General features: G+C 58.4%; 1 protein-coding gene across 3 annotated transcripts in view; it reads left to right on the forward strand.

Moving 5' to 3' along the window:
* CCM2 (CCM2 scaffold protein) overlaps positions 1 to 19,467 on the forward strand; it is a 49,879-nt gene that overhangs the window by 2,313 nt on the left and 28,099 nt on the right. Inside the window, exon 1 of one of the 3 annotated variants that reach the window (XM_051853127.3) lies at positions 14,415 to 14,568. The exons of the other annotated variants lie outside the window; for them this stretch is intronic. Within the exon in view, the coding sequence (XP_051709087.1) occupies positions 14,557 to 14,568 (12 nt within the window). The 5' untranslated portion in view covers positions 14,415 to 14,556. Of the gene's footprint in view, positions 1 to 14,414; positions 14,569 to 19,467 lie in introns of those variants that run through there. 3 annotated transcript variants of the gene reach the window in all.

The raw sequence follows: 19,467 nt of genomic DNA on the forward strand, positions 1-19,467 counted from the left end.
ATTTTTTGAAAGAGAGAGAGAGAGAGGTCTTCCATCCACTGGTTCACTCCCCAGATGGACGCAACCGCCGGAGCTGCGCCCGTCTGAAGCCAGGAGCCAGGAGCTTCCTCCAGGTCTCCCATGCAGGTGCAGGGGCCCAAGTACTTGGCCATCTTCTACTGCTTTCCCAGGCCACGGCAGAGAGCTGGATGGGAAGTGGAGCAGCCGGGACTAGAACCGGTGCCCCATGGGATGCCGGCACTGCAGGCGGCGGCTTTACCTGCTTTGCCACAGCACCGGCCGCTGTGCATAGCTTTTCATAAGATGTGTCTGCCGTGAACTTTTGCAAGACCTTTTGTGCATGAGCACTGAGGCATTTGTAGGTGCGGAAATGATTTCTGGGGGAGAAGACAAAAGGGAGGGGGGGTGGCCAAGTGCTCTGCGTCGAAGTCTGATTGGTGCTGCCGTCTTGGAGTATCTGGGCTGGGTGATTTATGAAGAGGGCACGTTGATTTCTTGCAGTTCCGGAGGCTGGGGTGAGTGTGCGGCCAGGGCCTCTGGCTGCATCACCCCAGGTCAGAAGGGGCGAGAGGAGGCGGGGCTCTGCGGCCCCTCCCTGAAGGCGGAGCCCGTGACCAGGCAGGTAACCACCTCCCAGCAGCTCCGGCAGTCCGTGGACCTGGGAGAGCACATTCGAGTGACAGCAGTTAAACAGGGGGTGTGATAAGCCTGTCTCTGTGTAACACAAAACAGGGAGGAGGTGTCCCCTAGGTCGTGGCCCTAGGCTGTCGGCACTGGACTGGCCGAGCCTTTGAAGTCTGGGAACTTCGGTGCTCCGGAGGCTGCGCCTTCTGCGTGCGCCCCCCCCCCCCCCCCGTAGACACGTGGTATGTCTGTGCACCTGTGTCTGCATAGTTGAGACTAAGTAGATTTTTTCTTTCACTTTTTTAGATACATTTATTTATTTGAGAGAGAGAGTTCTTTCCATTGATCTTCCATCAGCTGGTTCACTCCTGCAACAAGAGTGGGCTAGGGCAGTGCCATGAGTCAGGAACTCTGACTGGGTTTCCCCTGTGGGTGGCTTGGTCCAAACGCTTGGGCCCGTCTTCTGCTGTTTTCCCAGCATCAGCAAGGAGCTGGATAAGAGGTGGAGCAGCTGGGACTCAAACCGGTGCTGCACAGACAACAGCTTGGCTCCTTGCACAACACGCCAACCCCTGAAATGAAGCTTTTTTTTCCCCTTTAATTAATTTACTTGACGGGAGGGGTGGATGTCTTCCGTCTGCTGGTCCACTCCCCAGGTGGCTGCAACAGCAGCGATACTCCAGGCTGAAGCCAGGAGCCAGGAACGTCATCTGGGTCTCCCATGTGGGTGGCAGGGGCCTAAACACTGAACCGTCTTCTGTTGCTTTTTCCAGGCCATGAGCAGGGAGCTGGACCGGAAGCGGAGCAGCCGGGGCTTGAACTGGCGGCCTGCGTCTGGCGGCTTAGCTCCCTGTGCGTACCCAGCCCCTGAGGGGAAGCCTCAGAGGCGTGCCAGCCGCTCCACCGTGGCCAGCGTGTGCTGGTGGTTTTACTCCTTTTTCCGTTCGCAAGCGCTGGTCCACACTTACCCAAGTTGCCTTCATAGCCGTGCTGCGTCTGCAGCCGTCAGCCGCCCGCGGGCTTGCGGTTCTGCACCGTGTGTCCTTCCCCTTGCGTGGTTGGCACCGTGGTTCTGGGAGGCAGCGTGAGTCACCCTGGCTCAGGAGAGGGGGCGGACGGACGAGGACTCAACAGGAGGCTCGCTCCTCCCGGGCTCGGAGGGTTGATGTTTGTGATGTTGCCTGCTTAGTAATTTTCAATACGGAGTCAGTCTGTAGTCGTAGTTTATCGTGTAAAGATTCTGTTACGTACTTGAGGGCAGAGTGACAGAGAGGGAGAGACAGAGGCAGAAGCAGAGGTAGGGAGAGAGGGTCTTCCATCCACAGGTCCAGTCCTCAAGTTGCCGTAACAGCCAGGACCCGGCCGGGCTGAAGCCAGAAGCCAGGAACTCCCGGGTCTCCCGTGTGAGTGGCAGGGCCCGGATGTTAAGGCCATCGTCCACTGCCTTCCCAGGCACGTTAGCAGGAGGCAGGGGCCGGAGCTCACGTGGGATGCCAGCCGGCGCTAGCCGGGGCTTAGCCCGCGGTGCCAGGATGCCCCTGTGGCTGGACGGAGGTTCAGAGGGTGCGGCGGAGGCCCGTGTGCGCTGGGTTGCGGCTCTGAGGTCGCTTCAGAGGAAGGTGCTGTCACGGACCTTGCTCTTCGCTGCATGGAGGCGCAGACGGGGGCCGCAGGGATGGTGGGACCTGGCGCGGCTGCTCTCCCGCTTTCTTCCGCGCCCTCTCCTCACTCTCACTCGCAGCGCGAGGGACCGCTCGGCTGGCAGGGAGTCCTGGAAGTGCCGTGTTCAGCATCCGAGCTCCCCGTTTCCACGAGAGCCTCTGACGCTGGCGGCTGTGGGGAGACGCACGGGCCTTGCACCGAGCGTCAGCAGCACACCTAAAATGAGAGCGGCAGAGCGCAGATGCCACAGCGCCGCAGAGCAGACGGGCGGGGACCCGGGGCACGGGCGGAAGTCCCGAGGAAGGGAAGGGGGCTCCGGGCCTGTGTGCACTCGGAGGCCTGGGGAGTTCCGTGCTACCTGTGGGCGTTGGGTGTGCGGGACGAGCCCGGACCTCGGAGCAGCAGGCGAGGGAGTGCGGGTGGAGGACGCGGACGTGGTGGCGGTGATGGCGCACCTGTCTGTCAGGGAAACCTCAGATGTAAATGCAGGGGCATCGCGTCCCGAGGCCTGTGCCCGGCCTCCGGCGGTGTCACTGTGTATACCGTGTTTCTGACGTGCTTCCTTCTCCTACCCTACCTGCCTGGGCCGAGCTGGGGCCCCCGAGTTCACGTGCTGGGGCCTCGGGACCTCGGGACGTGACTGGGCTGGTATTTGGAGCCCTGAAAGGATGATGGAGGCACGGTGACCATCACGGTGGCCACCGCTCTCCCACAGCTGTGTCCTCGTAAGAGGGGGGATGGGGCACGGACATGCGAGGGACGGCGTGGGAGGACACACGAGGGACGGCATGGGAGGACACACGAGGGATGGCGTGGGAGGACACAGCGTGGGAGGACACAGGGAGGACATGGTGTGGAGGACACGCGAGGGACGGCGTGGGAGGACACGCAAGGGATGGCATGGGAGGACACGGCGTGGAGGACACAGCGTGGAGGACATGTGAGGGACGGCGTGGGAGGGCACACAGGGCACAGGGAGGGCACGGCGGCCGTCACGGTAGCCACCGCTCTCCCATGGCTGTGTCCTTGTAAGAGGGGGGATGGGGCACGGACACGCAAGGGATGGTGTGGGAGGACATGTGAGGGACAGCGTGGGAAGGCACAGCATGGAGGACACAGGGAGGACACGGTGTGGGAGGACACATGGGAGGACACATGAGGGTGTGGGAGGACACATGGAGGACACGGCGTGGGAGGACATGGGGAGGACAGGGAGGGCATGGCGACCATCGCAGTAGCCACCGCTCTCCCACGGCTGTGTCCTTGTAAGAGGGGGGATGGGGCATGGACACGCGAGGGACGGTGTGGGAGGACACGGCATGGGAGGGCACAGAGTGGGAGGACACGGAGTGGGAGGGCACGGGGAGGGCACTGGGAGGACACAGTGTGGGAGGACACGGGGAGGGCATGGGGAGGACACGGTGTGGGACGACATGGTGTGGGAGGACACGGGGAGGACTCAGCGTGGGAGGACATGGGGAGGACATATGGAGGACACAGGGAGGGCATGGTGTGGGAGGACATGGAGTGGGAGGGCACGGGGAGGGCATGGGGAGGACACGATGTGGAAGACGCAGGGCGGGCACGGGTGGGAGGACACAGCATGGGACGACACGGGGAGGACTCAGCGTGGGAGGACATGGGGAGGACACGGGGAGGACACGGGGAGGACACTGTGGGAGGACACAGGGAGCACACAGGGAGGACATGAGGAGGACACGGTGTGGGGGGACACAGGGAGGACACAGTATGAGGACACAGGGAGCACACGTGGAGGACACAGAGGACATGGGAAGGGTGCGGGGAGGACACATGGAGGGCATGGGGGGACAGGAGGTGTGGTCGGGCACAGGGAGGACACAGAGCCTGCAGCCGTCCAGGGAAGCTGCCTGCTGCACCTCGACTTTGGACCTCCGCTGCTGACCGACAAAACGTTGCTGCAGAGGGCCTGTGGCCTGGCTGCTTTAGGGCCACACCGGGGGCTGCCGTGCACCTGCGCTGTCGCCTGCACGTGGGAGGGCCCGTGCTGCCCTCAGAGTGGCCGGGAAGTGGCGCCTGTGTGCAGGGCCTGCGTGCTGGGGCCGCCCCCGTGCTGGGCGTGGGCTCTGAGTGGGCCTGGTCCTGTGCTCCTGTCCCTGTCGGCGCACGTCTCACATTTGACTTGTCAGTTGAACCTCTGGCCTTTTCTTTTGACAGTGGAAACAGGAAACCTTCTCCCTAGTTCTGTGCCTGTGCCAGGAGCGCAGCCCTTGTCCTCGCACGTGTTGCCTGAACAGTCGCCGTCTCGCTTGGGTTGTGCTGGCGGCCGGCGTCGGGTGTGCGGTGGAAGTAATCCCCTTTGGTGAGGCCGCTGGGAAGCTGGGGCTGGCCTTTGTCTGCAGCTTAGCGGTAGTGTATCCCGTAACCCGGGGAGGGCCAGGAACTGGGTTCTGGAAGCGAGAGTGGCTGGCTGACCCCTGCTGCCTCCCTGGGTGGGGCATCCCTGCGGCCGGAGTCGCCTCTTCGCCTGTGTCGTTGCTTGCAGCTTTGGGGAAAAAGACAGAAAAACATTGATTTATGTAAATCTCAGTATCCTCTAGGTTACAGCTCCACACAAGTTCTTCCCAAAACTCTGGTTTGCTGCCTGTGGGCCACGATGACGGCTCTGTGCTCAGGCCTGGGCTGGTTTCTGTGGCAGGGACACGTGTTGAGGAGACACTGTGGACAGGTCTGGGGTCACGTGTGTGACCCTGTGTGACTTGGTGAGGGTGCCCAGGAGTCAGGATGGCTGGCGGCCCTCATTGCTGTCCCATGCATCACTGCCCGTGGCTCATGTTTGCGTTCTCAGACTGGCTGAAGCCCACCTGCCCATCACATCTGGCCGGACACCTCTCCTCCTCTCCTTCCCTCCCTTCCTTATTTGAGAGGGCGTGCGAGTGCCCGTTCACTGGTTCGCTCCTTAGAGACCAAATCCCACTTAGGTAGGTTTAATGTAACATTGGTAGGCTCTGTTTAATGCCATCTTATTTGTTTTCTATTTCCTGGTGTTCTGTTTTGGTCTTCTGGGTTACTTGAGTGTTTTTAGTGTTCTGTCCTGTTGCAGCTGGCTTCTTAGCTGTCTCTCCTTTAGGGATCACTGCTTCTGATCCTGTAGGGATCCCTGTAAGCTGGGGCTGGCTTTGCAGGGCCGCAGATTAAACCAGCGCCGGCATCCCATATCAGAGTGCTGGTTCTAGTCCTGGCTGCTCTGCTTCTAATCCAGCTCCCTGCCAGTGTGCCTAGGAAAGCTACAGAAGGTGGTCCAGATCCTTGGGTCCCTGCCACCCATGTGGGAGACCTGGATGGAGTTCCTGGCTTCATTCTGGCCCAGCCCTGGCTGTGGCTGCCTTTTGGGGAATGAACTAGTGGATGGAAGATCTCTCTCCCTTTCTGTCACTCTGTCTTTCAAATAAATAAATCTTTAAGAAACAGCCCAGAAACCTGCAAGCAGTATCTTTCCATTTATTCTCCCTGTTCTTTGTACAATTAAAAATACTTATTTTGAAAGGCAGGCAGAGAGATAGAGAGAGAGAGAGAGAGAGATCTTCCATCTGCTGGTTCACTTCCCAGGTGCCTTCAACAGCTCAGGCCAGGGCAAAACCAAGAGCCTGGAACTCAGATCAGGTCTTGCACGAGGGTGGTGGGGACCCAAGTCGTTGAGCCATGACCGCTGCTTCCCAGACTTGAACCCGGGCACTCTGCTGGGGGACGCACGTGTCCCAGGCAGCGTCGTAAATGCTGCACCGAGCACCTGCCCCGCACAATTTTTGATATTTTACTTCTTTACATTTTTTAGAAAAAGTTATTTATTTATTTGTGAGGGTTAGAGAGAGGGAGACATGGAGATCTTTCATCCACTGGTTCACTCTCTAAGTGGCCACAACAGCTCGTGCTGAGACAGGTTGAAGCCAGCAGCCTCATCCATGTCTCCCATGTGGGTGCAGGGGCCCAGGCACTTGGGCCCCCTTCTGTTGCTTTCCCAAGCTGTTAGCAGGGAGCTGGATTGGGAGTAGAGCAGTGGGTCGTGACTTGAGCCCGTGTTCTGATATGGGATGCGGTATCGTAGGCAGTGGCTTCACCTGCTGCACCACAGCACCGGCCCCCAGCAGCTGTGATCTATGAAAGCTGCAGACACGGTACCCAGATTCCCCGCCACCTTCCTCCCAGATTCCCCGCCACCTTCCTCCCAGATTCCCCGGTTGTTTTGCATTTCTGAGCCATTTAGGAATGAGCCGCAGGTGTGACGTCCTGTGAGCCTTCCCCATCACCGTGTGCCTCCCTCGGTACGAGGACAGGACGCCCTCCCCCGCTCAGCTCACCCTCGGTCAGGAGGACGCCACTCATGTTCTGTGCCGCCTCGCTGGTGGCCGTCCGGACCTGCTGTCATCCGCGAGCGGTCTTTGCACCAGGTCTCTGCCCCGTGGGCCCGTTGGATCTGAAACGGCTCGTGCTCCTTCTGCTCGATGGTTGGCGTTTGTGGAGATCGCCGGTCACTGAGTTTGGTTCTGTCTGTGCTGACTCGTGGTAGGGACCCTGGAGGTGCCGTCTGCAGTTCTGCGTGTGTGTCGGGCGTGACGTCTCCTTGCCCTGGATCTGGGGTGGTGATGACAACTGTGATGGCTTGGCTAGGGTGGCATTTGCCAGGTGTCTCCATTTGAAAGTCCTTATTTTACTCTCGAGACTAATCTTTTACTATCATTACTTACTCTTTTTAAAAAATTTTTATTTATTTGAAAGGCAGAGAGAAAGATCTTCCATCTGCTGGTTCACTTCCCAAATACCAGCAACAGCCAGGGTCAGGCCTGCGCCAGGCGGAACTCTTGAGCGTGGAACTCAATCCAGGTCTCCCACGTGGAAGCAGGGACTCTTGTACTTGCGCCGACACCTGCTGCTCCTTGGGTGTATCAGCAGGAGGCTGCAGTCAGAAGTGGAGCCGGTTCTCAAACCCAGGAACTCTGAAACAGGATCTGGTGCCCAGGTGATGGCTTGACCACTGTGCCAGACGCCTGGTTGTGGACTACTAGGTTGTCAGTTTACCCTCACAGATATTGAACAGGTTAAGCTGCCGCTAGCCTGTCACAGGTGTGTGATGCATTTTTTTAAAAAATTTTTTGCCATTTTTATTTTATAGACAGTGAGAGAGAGACAAGAGAGAAAGGACTTACTTCCGTTGGTTCAACCCCCTAATGGCAGCCACGGCCGGTGCTGTGCCGATCCCAAGCCAGGAGCCAGGTGCTTCTCCTGGTCTCCCATGCAGGTGCAGTGCCCAAGCACTTGGGCCATCCTCCACTGCCTTCCCGGGCCACAGCAGAGAGCTGGCCTGGAAGAGGAGCAACCGAGACTAGTACCCGGCACCCCAACCGGGACAAGAACCTGGATGCCAGTGCTGCAGGCTGAGGATTAGCCAAGTGAGCCGTGGCGCCGGCCTGTGTAATGCATCTGTAGGGTTAAGTTCTGAAAATGCAGTTCCTGGGAAAGCAAATGTACCTTTGTAATCTTAACAGAGACTAACAGATGTGCTCCATAGTATCACCAATTTTTAAAAAATTAATTTATTTGAAAGGCAGAGCAACAGACAGGTGGAGGGGAGGGAGGGAGAGAGAGAGAGAGAGAGAGAGAGAGAGTGAACAAGTGACCAATTGATTGATCTTCCATCTACTTCTTCACTCCCCAAATGCCTACAGAAGTTGGGCCTGGATCAGGCTAAAACCAGGAGCCAGGAACTCCATCCGGGTCTCCCACATGGGTGCAGGAAGCCAAGCACTTGGGTCATTTCCCACTACCTTTCCAGGCGCGTTAGTAGGGAGCTGGGTTGGAGGCAAGGAAACTGGGACTTGAGTGGACCCCTGATGTGGGATATTGGCATTGCAATCTGCTGTGCTGCAATGCTGGCCCTTATTATTTTTTAAAGATATATCTGCTTATTTGAAAGGCGGAGTGACAGAGGGAGAGACAGAGAGAGAGGGAGGGAGAGAGAGATTGTCCATCCTTCCATCCATGGCCTTAGTCCCCAGATGGCCACAGCAACCAGGGCTGAGTCAGGCAGGAGCCAGGAGCCAGGAGCCAGGAGCTCCCTGCTAGTCTCGTGTGTGGGTACAGGGCCCAGGGACTTGGGCCATCTTCTGCAGCCTTCCCAGGTGTGTTAACAGGAAGCTGGATTGGAAGTGGAGCAGCTGGGAGTTGAGTAAGTGCTCACATGTGATGCCGGCCTGTCACGCGGTCGCTTAACCTGCTGTGCCACAACGCCAGCCCTGCAGTGGTTATTCTAAGCATGAACATGACAATTTAGGATGAAAGTGGTCATTCCAACACATTGCTGCCCATGTAGCACAGTCCCAAACTATTGAATGTTTCTCAGTATAAAGATGAAAATGATATTTGCTAAACATTTTGGATATTTCCAAAATGAACTTCAAACTTTTTTCCTTAGTAAAAAGTACATTTACGTCTCAGAAGAAATAGCAAAATACATTCATTGAGAAAACCTTCCCACTGAAGCCACTGTTAGTGGAGTTTGTGCACGTGGCCTCCTGCCGTGGTGTTGCTGATGGCGAGGGGCGGCTCAGTGTCCAGCAGGTGGAGAACCCCCTGGGGAGCTGACGCGGCCCTCTGAGCCCCCTCGCTGGCCGCAGGGGCTCAGTGCCCACCGTGGCCCAGAGCGTGGATTGCCATGACCAAAGTGCAGCAGGCAGAGGCGTGTGGGTTTGAAGCTGTGTACCCAGGCAGCTTCTCCCTGTACCCTGGGCTGGGGGAGCCTGGTCTGCAGGGTGGGTGAGGGTGGGAGGACAGGGGGAGGGGAGGCTGTGCAGAGGAGAGGGCGGAGAGTTGGGGAGCAGGGCTGGTCCCTCTTGCTACGGTCCCTGCACGTGGTGGTGGCGGCAGCCATGGGGGCTGCTTCTGTGGGTGGGGTTTGCTGGCTGTGGGTCATGAAACCAGCGATGTTGGTAGCAATGTTTCCACGCGAGCATTAAAAAGATCCCAGGGTAGGCCGGCGCCGCTGCTCACTAGGCTAATCCTCCGCCTTGCAGCGCCGGCACACCGGGTTCTAGTCCCGGTCGGGGTGCCGGATTCTGTCCCGGTTGCCCCTCTTCCAGGCCAGCTCTCTGCTGTGGCCAGGGAGTGCAGTAGAGGATGGCCCAGGTGCTTGGGCCCTGCACCCCATGGGAGACCAGAATAAATACCTGGTTCCTGCCATTGGATCAGCACGGTGCGCCAGCTGCGGCGGCCATTGGAGGGTGAACCACCAGAAAAAGGAAGACCTTTCTCTCTGTCTCTCTCTCTCACTGTCCACTCTGCCTGTAAAAAAAAAAAAAAAAAAAAAAAAAAAAAAAAAAAAAAATCCCAGAAAACTTAAGAACTTAAGGACAAATCCTTCTGGATTCGTTTTGAGTTAGAGCTGTTCATGTTTTTTCTTTTTGAAGCCGCCTGTTGCCCCCAGTGGGGACCCTGGAAGCCATGACATCAACAGCAGTGGGCACACTTAGCACCTGCTGCAGTGTGAATTCTTCTTCTTTAGATTTTTGTTGAACTTTATTTTATTAGAGAGAGAGAGAGATATCTGCTGGTTCACCCTCCCGATGCCTGGGCCAGCCGGGACTGGGCCAGCCGGGAGCCAGGAGCTCTGCCTGGGTCTCCCACGCCCTTGAGCATTGCCTGCTGCCTCCCAGCGTGTACAGCAGCAAGAGCAGGAGTTGGGCGCAGAGGAGCCGGGCTGGAGCCAGGCACTCTGCCGTGGGGCGTGGGCTCCACTTGGGGACTTTATTTGCTGTGCCACGTGCCTCCTCTGTAGCCTGAATTCTATTTTAAATGCTGTGGTTATGGTCAGCGGGAGAATGTATGCACGATAATCCCTTCCCCCCACCCTTGTCTGCAGTTTTGCTTTCCAAAGTTTAAATTCACTGAGGTCAGCCAGGTCCAGAAATATTAAATGGAAAATTCCAAAAATAATCAATTCTAGATTGCATTCGTCTGAGAAGCAGGATGGAATCTCACCGTGCCCTGCCTGGAACAGGAACCGACCCTTTTCCGTGTGTGCAGGCTGGGTGTGCTGTCCACCTGTCGTCATGAGAGCACCGTGGCCTCTCGGAACCAGGGCCACGGTGTCTCACTGTGTTCAGCTAACCCGGATCCTACCTAGTGTGGCCCTGAGACACAGGAGTACTGATGCTGCCAGTTTGGGGACAGAATACTGTTGTGATTGCTCTAGGTTATTATTTGTTACTGTTAATAATCTCTTACTGTATCTATTTTTTTTTTAAAGATTCATTTATTTGTTTGAAAGATAGAGTTAGAGAGCGGAGACTGAAAGATCTATCTGCTGGTTCATTCCTCAGATGGCTACAACAGCTAGGGCTGTGTCAAGCCAAAGCCAGAGCCAGGAGCTTCTTCTGGGTCTCCAGGGGCCCAGGGACTTGGCCCATCCTCTGCTACTTTTCCAGGTGCCTTTGTTGGGAGCTGGATCTGAAGTAGAGCAGCCGGGGCTTGAACCAGCAACCGCATGGGATGCCGACACTGCAGGCCACAGCTTAACCCGCGGGGCCTCCACGCCGCCCCTGTTGTGTCTGATTTGTCAGTTAAACTATCATAGACGCGCACATATAGGAACAATGTGGGCATCCCCTGGGGGTCCTGTGATGTGTGGGGTCCTGTAAGGGTCCCATGGGGAGGGGGCTGTCACTGTGCTTTGGAAGGGGAACGTGCCAGCAGCGAGACCAGGTGGAGGGGCTTGCGTTCTGTGGGGGACTCAGAATTAGGCTGCAGTCTGCAGTTTAGTGTGTTTTACGTGGGGGTCATGATTTTTTTGAGGGGGGCAAGAGTTCATTTTTTAGTTTCTCTAGAGTTTCTTTCAAAAGGAAAATTTTTTATCATCAAGGATGTCTAGGCTGTTAGTCGCATAGTTTTTTTTTTTTTTTTTGACAGGTAGAGTTATAGACAGTGAGAGAGAGAGAGAGACAGAGAGAAAGGTCTGCCTTCCGTTGGTTCACTTCCCAGATGGCTTCTACAGCCGGAGCTACGTCGATCCGAAGCCAGGAGCCAGGTGCTTCGTCCTGGTCTCCCATGGGGTGCAGGGCCCAAGCACCTGCGCCATCCTCCACTGCACTCCCTGGCCACAGCAGAGAGCTGGCCTGGAAGAGGGGCAATCGGGACAGAATCCAGCGCCCCAACCGGGACTAGAACCCGGGGTGCCACTCCGCAGGTGGAGGATTAGCCTAGTGAGCCGCGGTGCTGGCCTTTTTTTTTTTTTTTTTTTTTTTTTAAGGTGATTTATTTACTTGAAAGGCAGAGTTGCACGGAGAGAGGGAGGACAGAGATCTTCCATCCGGTGGTTCTGCCCAAATGGCTGCAACGGCCAGGGCCGGGCCAGGCAGAAGCCAGGAGCCTGGAGCTCCATCCAGGTCTGCCCTGTGGGTGGCATGGGCCCTGGTGCTGCTACCCAGGGTGCATTAGCAGGGAGCCGGCCCAGAAGCGGAGCTGGGACACAGGTGTCCTGGGAGGCGTCTAACCGCAGTGCCAGACCTCAGCCCAGCAGCTTGGTTTTAAGTTGACCCTGGGAGCAGTGACAGGATCACCGTGTTCCCTGCACACGTGACACATTGGTTCTCCCTCGTTGGCAGCCGAGTTCTGTTGAAATCCTGCAGTTTGATCAGGAGAGCCGGTCTGGGGTTTGATCCTTCCGCGCGCAACCTTCCTGTTACAGCCAAGTCTTCTTGCTGGTGCCGATGTTTGTGTCTCTCTTTGGACTCTGTTCCTGCCATTCTCCTAGACGGCGGCCGGGACGGGTCGGCAGAGTTCACGTGGAGGACAGGTGGAGGCGCGGGGGCTCGGCCGCCAGGTGGGATCCTGGAGTGCCTTGAGTGGGCTTGAGTCCCGCCTCTACGTCCGCCTCTGCCTCTGCCTCTGCCTCTGCCTCCGCCTCCACCTCTGCTCCAGCCTCCTGCCTCCGCCTCCGCTCCAGCCTCCTGCCTCTGTGCTCAAGGACGTGGCCGCCTGCTGCCTGCATGGGAGACGTGGACGGAGTTCCTGGCTCCTGGCTTCAGCCTGGCCCAGTCCTGGGTGTGGGAGTGGACCAGGGGGTAGAAGATCTCTTTCTTTCTCCTTCTCTCCCCCTTCCTATGTCACTCTACCTTCCCTCCTCTCCTCTCCTCTCCTCAGATTTATTTATTTATTTGAAAGAGTTAACACACACACACACAAGTCTTCCATCCATTGGTTCACTTCCCAGTTGCCAGTAACGGCCAGAGCTGAGCTGATGTGAAGCCAGGAGCCAGGAGCTTCTTCCAGGTCTCCCACGCAGGTACAGGGGTCCAAGGGCTTGGGCCATCTTCCCCTGCTTTCCCAGGCCACAGCAGAGAGCTGGATCGGAAATGGAGCAGCCCATATGGGATGCCGGCACTGCAGGCAGCGGCTTTACCCACTATGCCACAGCGCCAGGCCCCGTCACTCTACCTTTCAAACAAACAAACAAGTAAATAAATCTTTTTTTAAAGGGCCAGATAGTAAGTATTTTAGGTTCTGTGGCCAAGAGGCAAAGCCAAGGCCACAGGTACGTCCTCCCATCAGGAGAAAGGAAGCGCATCTCCGGTTTCCACTGCTGCAGTTTGAGGTGTTGCATAATGACTGTAGCTCTTTGTTTCTCTTGCTGACGATGGGATTCCTGGGGGGGCCGACGCGGTGCTTCAGTAGGGTTCGAGGGAGTGTGCCTCTCAGGTCACGCGGATGGCGTGTTCACAGGGAGAAGCAGGTGGGCGTGGGCTGGTCTTTCCCTCTGCCCCCAGAGCTCTGGCCGGCACTGCACTGGGTCCCTGTCCCTGCAGTGAGCCTCTGGTGTGGGCGGTGCTGCGGGCATGGCTCTGGCCTGTCCTTGTGCCGTGGCTCCCTCTCTGGGCTCCTGTGCCGGACTCCTGTCTCGTGCTCGCCCTAGGCGACCCTGGACGTGCTGACTAGTGTTTGTGCTGTGGCTCTGTTTCCTTGGAAGGCTCCCTTCTCCCAGGCCTGTGTGTAGCCGCAGTGGGCGGACTGCCTGGTTGTGCTCTGTCAGGAAGAGGACTGAGCTGTGCTGCCCTGTGGGTTGTAGGGGAGGTGGGTGACAGGCTGTGTGACGCCTGTGTCCATTCAGACAGGCCCAGCTGCGGCCTGTCCCTTGTGCATCCGGGCAGGTGCTCTCGTGATGGGCACACCAGAGGGTCATTCGGAAGTCGGGAGTCCGTAGCATCAGGACCTCTCGCCCTTCAGTGTTACGGATGAGTGCAGCTTTGCCGTGCGAAGTCCACGTTCTCATGGGCAGAACTGTGTTGAGAATCGGCACGCTGGTTTGGTCTCACCTAACGCTGGGCTCGTCTCAGGGTGGTTTGATCTTTGGGCCTGGTGACGACGGGGAAGTTCCCCACAGGGCGCTGTTTTTCACTTTCAGGACGGCGTTCCGTGAAGCACTCACTGAGAGAGGCGATGCTTTGTCATCGGGCGGCACTGCCCAAGACGGCTTTGCCCGGGCACAGGCACGGCTCGGGGAGGCGGGAGCCCCTCACGGGCGAGGGCACCTGCGTTGTAGCCGGCGTGTCTGTTGGTCTGGGAGCGTTGACCGTCACTCTGGTTAGTCAGAACGTTTAATTCAGTGCCCTGTCCTGTTTGCAAGCTCTTCTGGAATATTCCACGTCAAAGGGCCGATACCAGCAGCAGATCCGACTCGTCCTTCCCAGACCGGGAGGTGAACGCGGAAGAAGTGAAGTGGGGCTTGCTCAGGGGAGTGCAGAGTGGTGACTCACGCACAAGGCCTGGGGGCGGTGGAGGCACCTGCAGCCCGAGCACCTCGCAAGTCTCGTTGCCATAGAGCGCGAGGTGGGAGTGACGTGTCGGGGCTGTCCTTCCGTGTCCCTGGGGAGGGGCCGCCCCTCGCTTGTCTGGCTCTGGCATCTGAACGCGCAGGACGGTCAGACGTGCGCACCGGCGCGGGCCCGCGGCTGCCGGTGCGGGGTGAGGCTGCCTGTGGAGCGGGCTCACCGGCTGGCTCAGCGTCCCTCTGTGCGTGCAGCTGGTTGTTCAACGTTGAAAACTGTAAACAGCCCCAGTGGGCTCTGCAGAGGAAGCTGTGGTTTCTGGTCTTCCTGTTCACGGGGGTTTTCAGAGGGAGGGCTCACATCTCCCGAGCCTCCCAGCCAGCTCAGAAGTGAGCAGAGAAACCCAGTAAGTGTCGGCGGAAGAAGGAACCAGAATTTCCCCCAAGCAGCCCTCTGCAGAGTTTGGGACGGAGCGTTGATGGAGAGGGAGGTGGGTCCAGGCCCCGCGTGGGAGGGCGGCTGGAGGGGACTGTGGGGGGCTGGGGTCCTGGAGTGACATTTGCTCCCCAGGGCTCGGGCCTTGTGTGCTGGGTGGAGGTCTGGGGCGCCGGGGTGGACTCACAGCTTCTGACCAAGCGGGCGGAGGGCGGCTGGTGGGGAGTGCAGGTTCTGTGTCTGCAGGGAATGTCCCTTTCCTGTGGCTGTGCGGTCAGCGGGGGCCGAGATCCCAGGTGGGAAGTGGCATTGGGAAAGGCACCGGAGATGGGTGGGGCCTGTGCCTGAATCTCACCCTTGACGGAGGCTCCTGCGGGCCCCCAGCACCCCCCCCTCTGCTCTGTGGCTCTGTGTGCAGGATCCCCCTGTGGCCCCCAGCCCCCCCCCCCCCCGCCCTGTGCTGTGTGTGCAGGATCCCCCTGTGGCCCCCAGCTTCCCCCCTGCCCTGTGCTGTGTGTACAGGATCCCTTGTGGCCTCCAGCCTCCCCCCCCCCCGCTCTGTGTGCAGGATCCCCCTGTGGCCCCCAGCTTCCCCCCTGCCCTGTGGCTCTGTGTGCAGGATCCCCTGCGGCCCCCAGCCTCCCCCCCCCCCCCCCGCCCTGTGCTCTGTGTGCAGGAGAGCAAACAGGCAGCAGTGAGAGTCCCGTCCCTCGCGCGTCCAGAGGGGCCCTGGCTGCCTTGCTGGGAGCCCCGCTCGCTTCCCAGGGCATCAAGGAAAGATCCTGCCGACCACAGGGTTTCGTGTTTTTAATAAAGAAGCGATGGCTGGTCTGTGTGGCCAGGGGGGCCTGGGGCTGGCTGGTGGGCAGGGCTGCAGCGCCCCTGACAGGCACCCGCCGTGTGTGGTTCATGGGAGGTGGCAGGTGTCCCTTGCAGGGACAGCCCCTCGCTCTGTCCTGCTGAAGCTGAGCCACACTGAGTGCCCTTCTCAGACCTGCGTGCTGAGCTCGGGGTCTCCTCTTGTCCCTGTGGAGCTGGTGTTACTGCTCTCTTAAGATTTACTTATTTGAAAGAGCTGCAGAGAGAGACCTTCCATCTGCTGGTTTGCTCCCCAGATGGCCCCAACGACCAGGGCTCGGCCAGGCCAAGCCAGGAGCCAGGAGCTTCCTCTGGGTCTTGGACATGTGTGCAGGGGCCCAAGCCCTTGGGCCATCTTCCGCTGCTTTCCCAGCCCATAGCAGAGAGCTGGATTGGGAGTGGAGAAGCCGGGACTTGAACCTTCACCCATGTGGAAAGCAGGCCTCACAGGCGGCGGCTTAACCTGCTGTGCCACAACACCAGTCCCTGTCTCTCCCTTGAGGTGGAGGTGCCTGGGATGGGGAGGCTCCTTCCCTGTCGCTGCCCGAGTGTCCAGCACTTGCAGGGTGCTCACGAAACACTGGCTGAAGCTTGGACTAAGGACACGCGGGGCATCGCTGTCTCGTTAAACCCACCTGCAGCTGATCCTTGGGACACACGGGGGCCTGTACACTCCCGGACGTGCTGGGGGCCTCTTAGCACTTTGTCCAGGGTGACGCGGGAGTCGGGTGTGTGCAGGGAGGCGTGGTGTGTGTAGCAGTATTGCAGGCTGCGTGTCCTTTACCTGGACACTTAACACCAGGCATGTTCCCGGTTTTGGACTTTTTCGGAGTTTGCGTGTGTGATATCTGGGGCGTGGGATCCGACTCCAAGCAGAAGCTTCACTGGTGTTTCGTGTACCCCTTGGCCACTTAGCCTGGAGGTGATTGTCCACCGCGTTTCAGTGTGCCCGCGTTCTCCCCGCCTCCTGTCCCAGGAGGTCGGTGTGCAGTTTTCCGTCTGTGGGGTCATGGATTCGGGATGCATAACCGGAATTTGCTTTGGTCTCGAGCAGGGGCTGCATCATCTCTTTGTCCCTCGCTGCTCAGGGCAGCACCTGTAAAACCAGGGCGGTGTGGCCTGGCTGGCTGTTTAGTTCCTGTTTCTCTGTCTCATTTCTCCTGCTTGACTGTGGCATCCCAGAGGGCAGAGGCTGTCTGTCCTCTACCCACGGCAAGGGTCAGTCGCAGCGCTGACGGCTCTCCAGCCCCGGGCAGGCCGTGTGCTGGCTGCTGGGGTCACAGGGGGCCCAGGCCCTTGGGTGCTGAGAGGCAGCTGTGGGGTCGTCCTGGTTTCCTTGCCCAGCTGTGCCTCAGTGCCTGGTCTCTGAGGCTCGCTCTCTAGCAGCGGGATTGCAGGCTGGGGGCCCAGCTCTTTCCCGGCACGGACTGTAGTTCTCTGTGCGGACTATAATTTTATGAGCTGTACATCAGCGATGAAATAACAGTGTACGTTGCATGTGGTTTGTGGGCCTGTTGATTTGGCTGGTGTGGCTTATTGGTTAGAGGTGGGTTTTGCAAGTCTCTGGTTCAGGGTTGGTTTCCTGTTGCTGCCATGTGTGCATGAGTAACCAGTTAGGCTGACAAGCAGCTTTGCCAGAGCAGGCAGACTGGGCCGTGCGGCCTGGCTGTGCTGTTGCCATCAGCACTCTGGCACCGTCCCTGCCGCGGGGGCGGTGATGAGGAGGAGTGGGCCCTGGGGTTGCAGCTTTCCCTCTGTGCAGGTGAGGCTGTTGAAGCCAGGCCGCAGCCACTCACCTCTGCGTGTCCCTCAGCTCTGGGACGGGACCTTGCAAGTCCCAGGAGCCCAGGGAGGAGCCGGCAGGAAGGAAGACAGCGGCTCTCAGGGGTGCTGATGAAACCCGGCTCTTACCGGGGCTGCCGGCTGCCAGGTCACAGGGGACATTCCCCGGGAAGCCCACGCTGCCGCTGCCTGCTCCAGACGCATCCCTGCCCCGTGCTCATCCCGGGACGCGGAGCTGGTGGGGGGCTGAGGACCACGATGTGTGAAGGATGTCCTGGGGTGGGCTCCCCGCCTCCTTACAGCAGAGACCCTGAGCCCTGAGCCTGAGCCGCCCGCAGCCAGCATTGCTGGGCGCTGGTTCTTGGGCCTTTTCCTGAGTTTACGTCCTGGACATCGTAGGAGGCTCAGCTCTGTCCTCTGCACGTGTGTAGTCATAGAGACAATTTCAGTTATAAAAATGCGTAGAGAGAACAGTCGATGAAGGCCTGTGTGCAAACCATGCCAGCCCCGCTGTCACCTGCCCTGAGGACCCTGTGTCACGGGGATCCCTCTGTGACCCTCCCCACCACCAACAAGAGGTGCTGAGGGGCAGCGGGGGAGGGGCGCTGCTCCTGATGAGAGAGGCTGTCCCAGGGGAGGTGGATGTTCCAGGTCAGGGGTGGGCGCAGGCCCGTGTGAGGGACTCACGGGGCGGCCCTCCGTCAGGACGCAGGTGCCAGTGATGCCCAGTCTGTGGTCATGATGTGTGGACCAGGCTGAGGCTCTGGTCTCACCTGCGTGGTGACGGCAGGCGGAGGAGAGATGGGTTGCTAGTGGGCTGTCAAGGTTAAAAGTCATGGAGGGTCGGCACTGTGGCGTAGCAGGTAAAGCTGCCGCCTGAGTGCCAGCATCCCATAGGGGCACCAGTTCAAGTCCCAGCTGCTCCACTTCCCATCCAGCTCTCTGCTATGGCCTGGGAAAGCTGTAAAAGACGGTCCAAGCCCTTGGGTCCCTGCACCCACATGGGAGACCCAAAGAAGCTCCTGGTTCCTGGCTTCAGATCGGCACAGCTCCAGACGTTGTGGCCAACTGGGGAGTGAATCAGCAGATGGAAGACCTCTCTCTCTCTCTCTCTCTCTCTCTGTTTCTCCTTCTCTCTCTCTCTCTCTCTCTGCCTCTCCTGTGTAACTCTGACTTTCTAGTAAATAAATCTTCAAAAAAAAAGTCATCATAGAAAGTAACTGTTGACATTACGGACACTCCTGTTTTCTTTTTAAAAAATATTTAATTGAACATCAGGGTTACGTGGTGGAGGAGAGGGGGGTGAGGGGAGGTCTTCCATCTGCTGGTTCACTCCCCAGATGGCTGCAGCGGCCAGGACTGGACCAGGCCAAAGCCAGGAGCTTCTCTGAGTCTCCCCCATGGATCAAGGGCCCAAGGACCTGGGCCAGACAGATGCTCCTTGACTTAGTGTCACGTTGTAGCTCAACAAACCCATTGTTGTTCAAAAATATTGCTAAGTCAGAAATTCATCTAGGGGGTGGGTACCGTGGCCCAGCAGGTTGAGCTGCTGCGTGGGGAGCCTGCGTCCTTGTCAGAGTGCCTGGGACCCAGTCCCACCACTGCTGCCGACCCAGCTTCCTGCCAGAGCACGTGGGAGGCAGCAGGTGATGGCCCAGGTACTTGGGTTCCTGTTACCCACACCGGAGGCCCAAATGAAGGTCCTGGCTTTGCAGTCACTTGGGGAGGGGAACAGCAGATGGAAGACGTGTCTTTCTCTGTCTTTCAAATAAGTAAATTAATTAAAAATGCACTTCATAACTTGTTAAACCTGTATAATAAATGAGTTTAATAACTTGAGAAGTCAGGAGTTGAACCATCGTTAAGTCCACCTGCTGCTGGCTCTGTAAGTAGGTTTCCGTCCAGATAACTCACCGAGGAGATGCAGAGTTCCAGTGAGGCCACTGTAAGCTGGGGCGCTGTCTGTTGCCTGCCCGGAGTCTGTCACGTGTTGCCGGGTCCTGAGCTTGTGTGGGGCTGGCAAGAGCTCCGCCCACCAGCCCGTGCTAGAGCAGAGGTCAAAGTCAGAAGTCAAGGTCAGGCCTCTGCATGTCCCGGGGGTCCTGAGCTTGTGTGGGGCTGGCAAGAGCTCCGCCCACCAGCCCGTGCTAGAGCAGAGGTCAGGGTCAGGCCTTGGAACCTCTGCGTGTGCTGTCAGAGGGCCCTGCGCTGCGGGGGCCCAGGGAGAGGGTGACGAGGCTCAGAGGTGCCGGGACTCTGTGTTGTAGAGCGAACCTCCTGCTCCCCGGCCAGTGCTGACAGTCAGTGGGGAGAG

This window comes from Oryctolagus cuniculus, chromosome 16 (assembly GCF_051225735.1).
Source record: "Oryctolagus cuniculus isolate XC-2025 breed Fujian yellow rabbit chromosome 16, ASM5122573v1, whole genome shotgun sequence".
In the NCBI taxonomy this organism is placed as follows: domain Eukaryota; kingdom Metazoa; phylum Chordata; class Mammalia; order Lagomorpha; family Leporidae; genus Oryctolagus; species Oryctolagus cuniculus.